Genomic DNA, 8,500 nt, shown 5'->3' on the forward strand with positions numbered 1-8,500 from the left:
CAAAATGTTAACCGTTTCTACAAACTATAAAGTTTAACAACTTTAACAACTGGGGGGGCACAGTGTCTTAGTGGTTAGCACGTTTGCCTCACACCACCTTGTGTGTGTGGAGTTTGCATGTTCTCCACGTGCCTCGGGGGTTTCCTCCGGGTACTCCGGTTTCCTCCACCGGTCCAAAGACATGCATGGTTGGTTGATTGGCATCTCTGGAAAATTGTCCGTAGTGTGTGAGTGAATGAGAGTGTGTGTGCCCTGCGGTGGGTTTGCACTCCGTCCAGGGTGTATCCTGCCTTCATGCCCAATGACGCCTGAGATAGGCACAGGGTCCCCGTGACCCGAGAAGTTCGGATAAGTGGTAGAAAATGAATGAATGAATGAACTTTAACACCTTGATGTGGTAAAAAAAACACACACACTGTCCTCATGCTGCTGTTTAGTTTGAAATCATCTCACACTAGACGATATATGGGAAAGTTAATGGAAACAACAAAACTGCTAAAATTGTTTATTGCTTAAAATAGACACCAGAGCTTATTCTGTATTTTTGGGGCTATAAATGATGTCACAAGGCAACTGTGGACTGAACTGTAAGATTTGTTTATTAATTCTCTACTAAACAGAAATTTTAATACAACCAGTGAAGTCATTTAGAGACATCTGTGGGAATGAACATGTTGCTAAAATTAGCTTAAATAGGAACACAAAAAATACACTGTGGTATTTGTGAAATTTGATAATGTATATAGTCTGAAAACATTTAAAATAAAGCACTTCTTGGCACATCATCAGTCTCAACATACATTTTTAATCTGATTTAATGTTCAGTGTCTGAAATTTAATTTCAGGTTAAACAGCCACATCTCATCAGTAATGTTGGAATCTTTATATTCAGCCCTATTTCACTTACAGGCTCATAATATTTCTGGAAAAGTTAATGTTTTATTAATCTGAAAAAAATTAAAAATGGACCAAAACTGGGGTTCACAAAAACAAAAGCTTACTTAAAAACCTTCAATATCAAAAACAATAATAATAATAATAATAATAATAATAATAATAATAATAATAATAATAATAATAATAAAAATATATTTTTTTACATTTTAGAAATCATCTGAACTATTTCAAGAAAAAATGCTGAGAAAAACTGAAGAAGGCTTCAGTAAAAGAATATAATTTCTCTATTTTATTTTAACTTGAGCATAAACGTCTTCATGGCTCTTAGCTCTGGATGTTCTGGAGGATGAAGGTTTTTTAGCAAAACTCACAGCTGCATAGTTCAAGACATCATCATCATCATCAGCAGTCTGATGAAGAACAAAAGCTGTTTATTAATCAGAGCGGATTAAAAGACTAAAATAATGACTACACTGATATTTTGGTGAATAGATGTCTATTAAAATTCTCTGTGCATTCAGATGTGGATTTATTTAACAGAACAGAATCCCAGTTAATAGAAGACTGGATTACCTGATTGGTGGGAATTTGATGGTTGCTTGATGAAGCATCTGAACAATAAGACACACAAGTAAAGATGAAATTCACATCATACAACAACTTTATACAATAACTCTATAAATAACAACAAATAAAAATAAACAAACCTTTTCTGTGATTTTTATATAAAACTCCAAGCAGAAGTGTGATTACGATAACAGAGAATATATTGGAGGCTATTAAGGGATTAATCCACTTCTGTTCACCTGGAATGATGAAAATACACACAATGTATAAATCTACAACTTGTATAAATATTGTATGATTTATGAACAGTGAGAGGTTGTTACTATGGAACATTCTGTTATAGACAGTGAAAGGAAACCAAATTATTACTTGTTTTATTTATTTATTGCTGTTCATTGAATCTCTGTGTGTAGTTCCAGGTGTATTACTGTGTGTCGTCTCTTTATCTTTACAGATAAATCAGAAAAGCAGCAAATAAACAGATATGATACTAAACATAAATAAAGTGAAATATTCAACATTTAATACATATGTAGACATAATTCTGGTTAAAGTGTTGATCTGGAATTAGCAGGTTATCAGAGTAAAACTGTTGAGTAAAACTGTCAAATTGCAGACGTGTTCCAGATGTTAACTTCACTACACTTCCTTCCATTTCTCCACAGAAATATTCTCCATTATCATCTTCTCTTGTTTGTTTAATACTGAGATCAAATTTATTGTCATTTACACTAATACTGAAACGATCATCATTAAATCCATCACTAAATCAGTAGCCCAATTCTTTATTGTATGGTTTTGCAAAATACTGAGGTAATTTTCCTGAAATCTGTCTGTACCAAACTACATTCTCTTTCTTTGTGTCACTGCTAATGCTACACTTCATAGTTACATCTTCTCCACGCTTTACTGTTATCACGTCAATCTCCTTGATGTCAGAAGTTTTCACTGTAAAAATGTTTAATATTTAATGTCAGTAAATGAGTTAAATATAAAATATTATAGTTTTACATTAAAGTTTCAGAAAGTTACTCACCAGCTGTGAAGAGAGAAAAAAGAGCACAAAGAGCGACAAAGAGTCTGATCATCGTTCCTGTTCACACCAAGTGATCTAATGAACTTGTGTGTTCAGTACAAAACCAGGTCCAGACTCAGATCATTGCCATGCTGCTCGATGAATTCCAAGTCTGAAGTCTTGTGTTAAACGCTGCTGAAAGGTCGAGTAGGATGAGGACAGATGACAGCTTGGCTGATCTAGCAGCATGTAGTTTCTCAGTAACAGCTATTAAACTCGACCACTAGAGAGTCAGCGATGTTCATAGTGGACTTCTTCTGGGATGCCTACAAATCCCACCCCCCGCCCTGTCTTCAAATCAGATCACGCTTCCCTCCTGCTCGTGCAAACTTAAACCCGCCCTCAGAACCAAACAATGCTGGTGGTACAGTTTAGATTCTACGCTACAGGACAGTTTAGATTGCGTGGACTAGGACATGTCGGGGTCTGACTTTGGTGATGGAGCTTTACTCAGATACCATAAAGTTCCATTAGGAAAGTGTTTTTTCCCTTGTTCTCTTTTGTTCTTTCTTTTTCTTTTCCTCTGGCTAATATTTGTTGTTTTTATTGCTGACTGTTTACTCGGTTTTTATAATTACTGCAAATTCATTTAAAAAAGACTTCATTTTGACCTTTGACCATTTTTTGCCACTAAATATGTCAGTGTTACAGAACTGTTGTCTTGTTGTGTTCTACCTCATCAGTATTCTTTCTAAAGTCCGACATGGTTTTTGTCTCTCTCTCTCTCTCTCTCTCTCTCTCTCTCTCTCTCTCTCTCTCTCTCTCACACACACACACACACACACACACACACACACACACACACACACAGATGGAACACAAACATCTCAAACTAACAGCAACATGAGGCCATTAAGGTGTGAAACTGTCAAACACATAGACTCATGCAGCTATATATGTTTGAAATGACAATAAAAGCTGCTTAACACATGTGTAGAAGTGTTACTGGCTGCAGCAGCGATCTCTCTCACACTACGCTGTAGTGCAATAAGTGAAATAGCATTGTGGTTTCTGAGTTTCAGAGGCTGGGTGTTTTAGACACTCTCATCAGTGTTTCTAGGCATGTTAGGAGCTTCGGCTCATAATCCCAGGTTTGTCTTCACACAGAAATTAATTCTAAACTATGGATTATTTCTACTGGACAATCTTTTAAAGTACTGTAAAAGTTTATATTACAAGGACATCCTTCTAGCTCTTTATAGCGCTTTGTGCACAGGTTTGGAATAAATAAATATAGGCATGTTTTACACAGTTACTTGTGTATGATATGCAAATGATATGAGACAATTATATCACATTTGTAAAGGCTTCATAGAGTTGTAACACATTCTTGCTGTTCATTCAAGCTGTGTAATATCCAAGCCAGATTGCATCATGTTCAAACCTTTGTCTAGTGTCTCTGGTTTACCGTTTGACCTTTTTTATTGCTTGTAGCCTGTAAACCAACACTAATGTATAGACAAATTAACAAAGTACGATTCCTCCTGTGACAAGCACTTTTGCGGTGACAGCCATCATGGACAGAGCAATTCTGGAGCTCACTGCCATTTTGTATGCCTCTGCATTATTAAGGACACCGGCTCTCTTCAGTTTTTGAGTATCACACCTTGGTCCTGTGTTTCTCTGCCTGTTTTTGACCCCAGTTTCTTCCCGTTTTCCTGCTATAGCCATGCTTTTGATGCCCTGTTTGTTGATTACACTGTCTACGGTTTACAGGTTTGGAGTAGCTTAGGATTTGTTTGCCCTGGACTATTTACCCCACTCTACCTGAGCTTGGATATTTGCCACTGTTTAACCTGTGCGATGGTTTTTTCGTGAGTTCTGCCTGGAAAATGTATTTTTACTGCTGTTTTACCTGCCATAGTTGTAGTAATATGTTTTTGTGCACACCATTGCCTACCATTTGCTGTGACTGTTTTCCTGAACACTGTTTGAAAGTTCTGTTTCTGTGGATTGTTTATCTGCCATAGAGCTCATTAAAGACTGTTCAGTTTTATGTCTGTCTCACATCTGGGTCAGCTGTCCTTCCTGACACAAAGGTGTAAGCAAGAAAATTTTAAGAAGGGCCAAATTGTGATGACTAGATGACGAGGTCAGAGCATCTCCAAAATGACAAATCTTGTGGGGATTTCCCTAGTATGCAGTACTTAGTACTAAATGTGGTGTTACCACTTGTGGTCTGACACAGTTATGGTCACCCAAGGCTTGTTTATGTGCATGAAGAGTGAAGGCTAACCCGTGTGGTCTGATCCCACAAAAGACCAACTGTAGTCAAATTGCTCTAAAGGTTAATGGTGACTATGATAGAAAGGTGGCAGAACACACTGTTCATTGCAGTTTGCTGTACATGGCACTGCATAGCCTCAGACATGTCAGAGTGCCCAGGCTGACCCCTGTTTATTGTCAGATGTGCCAACATTTATCATGCTCTGGGCCAATGCCCCTGTGAATGTCTTCGTGTTTCTCCCCTTTTTCATTATTTTCAAGCATTTTCTTGAATCTCAAACTTATGTGGATGACCTCATGAAGTGCTTCTCACCATCATGTTCATTTAGGATCCACTGAACTATGCCATTTTCATTGCAGCCTCTCCCCAGTTTAATGCAAATACAATGCGTTAAAATGTTAGTCACCAGCAATGAAGGTAACCACGGCGGAGTGGAGGCACCAGCTCATGGAAGCTAAGCAGCAATTTATTGTTTAGACTGACTTCAGTTGGTGAATAATATTCAGATTGTTGGTCTTCAACTTAGCCAGTGTTTAAGTTCTTACTGTACCATCCATACTGAATGCCCTGTTCCTTCAACCTCTTGATGCTATGACTGTTGTTGATGGAAGTTCTTGGGTTCGTGTAGTTCTTGGGTTCTGAAACCATCCAGCCATCTGATACCAACAGGCATGGAGGCCTTCATGTGGGAGTTTGAGCTCTCCTGACCCCTGCCTCAGTGCATTTATCTCGGTCAAACCTAATGATCCCCCTGGTCATTTGTTTGTCAATGATTACCTGCTGCTTTCCCAGGTACACCAGTAGGCTTCCTGGTTCACCTGACACCCCAGCTCCAGTAGCACTCTGGACCTGCTGAGGTCATACTTTTGGTGGACAACCATGGAACCAAAACTCAGTCCTTTGTCTCTGCACTGGAGCAGTTTCCATGGCTAAAAACCTCTTGCACAAAATGACTTGTCTTTTGCAGGTTTTGATGCATTTGACATGCCATCCTTCTAAAATGTGCTGTCTATGAGGACTTGTCCTCCTTAACTGGTCTAATAAATAAAGGGTAATAATTAATGAATGCTCTCACACTATGTGATCACTAAAGAATTAAACTGTAAAACACATCTTGACTTATGCTCGCAAAACCTTTAGACAGAGTGTTGCTGCAGTCTACGAGTCCGGCAGCTTCATCACCTTTAATGTGATTAAAACCTTAATGGCCTCACGCTTCTGTTTGGTTTGAGCTGTTTGTGCTCTGCTTTCCATCACACCAGAGAATGTGTCAGTGTTAGTGGAAACAGCTCTGTAGTTTAAAGTGGTATAAAGTAAAAAGTTGATTCTTTCTTTATCAGGGCATTAAGAAATGTTCATAAAATAAAATACAAAGAAATGGACTGACATGTATTCATGATTCTACATTAAGAAGGTTAAATATAAAATAAAGAAATTAATAAATAGAAAGAAAGAAAGAAAGAAAGAAAGAAAGAAAGAAAGAAAGAAAGAAAGAAAGATACATTTAAATCATGTATTGAATAACAATTTATTTTTCAGTACTGTTGAGTTAGTATTTATTCAGTACATTCATTGCAGCTCTACATGAGAGTGAAACATCTGAGACTTTTTTCTTTTAAAAATATATTAAAGCCAAAATACAAAACTACAAGCAAAATGTCAATGAAATCACAGACCAAGATGGAATATTAAGATCTCAGAAATAAAGAGGACTTTTTATATTCAATGTAAATATTAGTCAATTATCTGAATAAAATTTAAAATGTAGGTAGAAAAACAAAGCAATTACTACAAACGTTCTAAGAGGCCATGCATTATTAATTTTTTTCTTTTTTGTTTTATCGTGATCATGACTTAAGTTTTTTCGTGATTTTTGCAAAAAAAATGTTCTAGAAGCAGCAAAAGCTCAGTAATGCAGCATCATGGATCAATGTGTTTGCTCTGATCAGGGACTCAAACTGAAACAGCTCTCTGTCTGTCAGTGATTGACAACTTCCACATAAGTGTCTGGCACTTAAGAAGTAGGCTGTGATGTCTGTAACTTTATTATTGTGATTTTTCTCGCTATACAATTACGAAAACTGAGTTTTATTATGTCGAGATCACAAGAAAACAAGAAAGGCAATATGTAATAATGCATGGTAAATTACAGCAAAAGTGAAACTAACATTTTTTTCTATTTCTTTTTACCAAAAAAATGATTGTAAAGATAATAATCAGAAAGCCAAGAACTCCAACTCTAAACATGGAAAGAAAGATCATCACCGGAATCTGGAAACAACCTGTATTGAAAAATACAGATGTTTTAAAACACTTATTTTGAGCCTATTTGTGAACAGTGAGAGGTTGTCACTATGGAACATTCTGTTATAGACAGTGAAAGGAAACCAAATTATTACTTGTTTCTGAGCAGCTGTGTGAATCTCTGTGTGTAGTTCCAGTTGTATTACTGTGTGTCGTGTCTTTATCTTTACAGATACATCAGAAAAGCAGAAAATAAACATAAATGATACTAAATATAAATAAAGTGAAATATTCAACATTTAATACATATGTAGACATAATTCTGGTTAAAGTGTTGATCTGGAATTAGCAGGTTATCAGAGTAAATCTGTTTACCTTCAAATTGCAGACGTGTTCCAGATGTGAACTTCACTACAGTTCCTTCCATTTCTCCACAGAAATATTCTCCTTTATCATCTTCACTTGTTTGTTTAATACTGAGATCAAATTTTTTGTCATTTACACTAATACTGAAACGAGCATCATTAAATCCTTCAATAAATTTGTAGCCCAATTTGTCCATGTACTTGTATGGTTTTGCAATAAACTGAGGTAATTTTCCTGAAATCTGTCTGTACCAAACTACATTCTCTTTCTTTGTGTCACTGCTAATGCTACACTCCATAGTTACATCTTCTCCACGCTTTACTGTTATCACGTCAATCTCCTTGATGTCAGAAGTTTTCACTGTAAAAATGTTTAATATTTAATGTCAGTAAATGAGTTAAATATAAAATATTATAGTTTTACATTAAAGTTTCAGAAAGTTACTCACCAGCTGTGAAGAGAGAAAAAAGAGCACAAAGAGCGACAAAGAGTCTGATCATCGTTCCTGTTCACACCAAGTGATCTAATGAACTTGTGTGTTCAGTACAAAACCAAATCCAGACTCACACCTGATTGGATGATTTGAAGCTGTGGACTGATTTGATTGGTCCATTAGCTGTAATGAGGTGTGAAGCTCACAGTGAATTCTTGTCTATTCTGATGGTGTGACGAGTCACATTTATCAGTCCTGTGTGCTGAAATCTCTCAGATAGAAGAAGTTTAATGAAGAGCAAAAAAGTTATTTTCTAAATAAGTTTATCTTTTACTTTGACTCAAACTTAAGAACACAACTTTACTTTAGAGCTTCCAGTTTAAGCTTAAGCTCCAGTTTTGTACCTTCAATGACCATAAATATTTATTTACTTTCATATTTTTGTAGTTAACTATACAAAAACTCTCTCTTAATGGCTCCATCCCAGTGAAAGCATTTAAAAACACACTTCTGATACTTTTAATGGCATTTTGTTTTCTTTGAAGTAAACACTAATAATAGCATAAAACATGTCCTTGTCATCTGAACCCATAGGTTCTTAACAAAGTCATGAGGATGTAGCCCGGACTTTTGCCATGTGCCTTTTGATTACGTTTTGTGTTCATGCATCTGTCCCACTGTTGTCTATTCC

The 8,500-nt window shown here is 36.3% G+C and overlaps 1 protein-coding gene across 1 annotated transcript; it reads right to left on the reverse strand.

Annotated features, from left to right (window-relative positions):
• Positions 1-1,095: 1,095 nt before the first annotated feature.
• Positions 1,096-7,879, reverse strand: LOC125138957. Its single transcript, XM_047801446.1, has 6 exons — positions 7,825-7,879; positions 7,386-7,736; positions 7,166-7,234; positions 1,605-1,703; positions 1,471-1,508; positions 1,096-1,307 (listed from the first exon to the last, which is right to left on the reverse strand). The coding sequence occupies exons 1-6, from the start codon at positions 7,874-7,876 to the stop codon at positions 1,182-1,184; spliced, it is 735 nt and encodes a 244-aa protein (XP_047657402.1). The 5' UTR covers positions 7,877-7,879; the 3' UTR covers positions 1,096-1,181.
• Positions 7,880-8,500: the final 621 nt, after the last annotated feature.

Source organism: Tachysurus fulvidraco, chromosome 16 (assembly GCF_022655615.1).
Source record: "Tachysurus fulvidraco isolate hzauxx_2018 chromosome 16, HZAU_PFXX_2.0, whole genome shotgun sequence".
Taxonomy (NCBI): Eukaryota; Metazoa; Chordata; class Actinopteri; order Siluriformes; family Bagridae; genus Tachysurus; species Tachysurus fulvidraco.

Excerpts from the sequence above, each read along its gene's own strand:
- LOC125138957 (XM_047801446.1), bottom strand. The coding sequence starts at position 7,876 with ATGATCAGACTCTTTGTCGCTCTTTGTGCTCTTTTTTCTCTCTTCACA. Across the intron at positions 7,235-7,385 it reads AACACGTCTGCAATTTGAAG|ATAAAGACACGACACACAGT; the intron begins GTAAACAGATTT and ends GTATCTGTAAAG. Across the intron at positions 1,509-1,604 it reads ATATAAAAATCACAGAAAAG|ATGCTTCATCAAGCAACCAT; the intron begins GTTTGTTTATTT and ends CTTATTGTTCAG.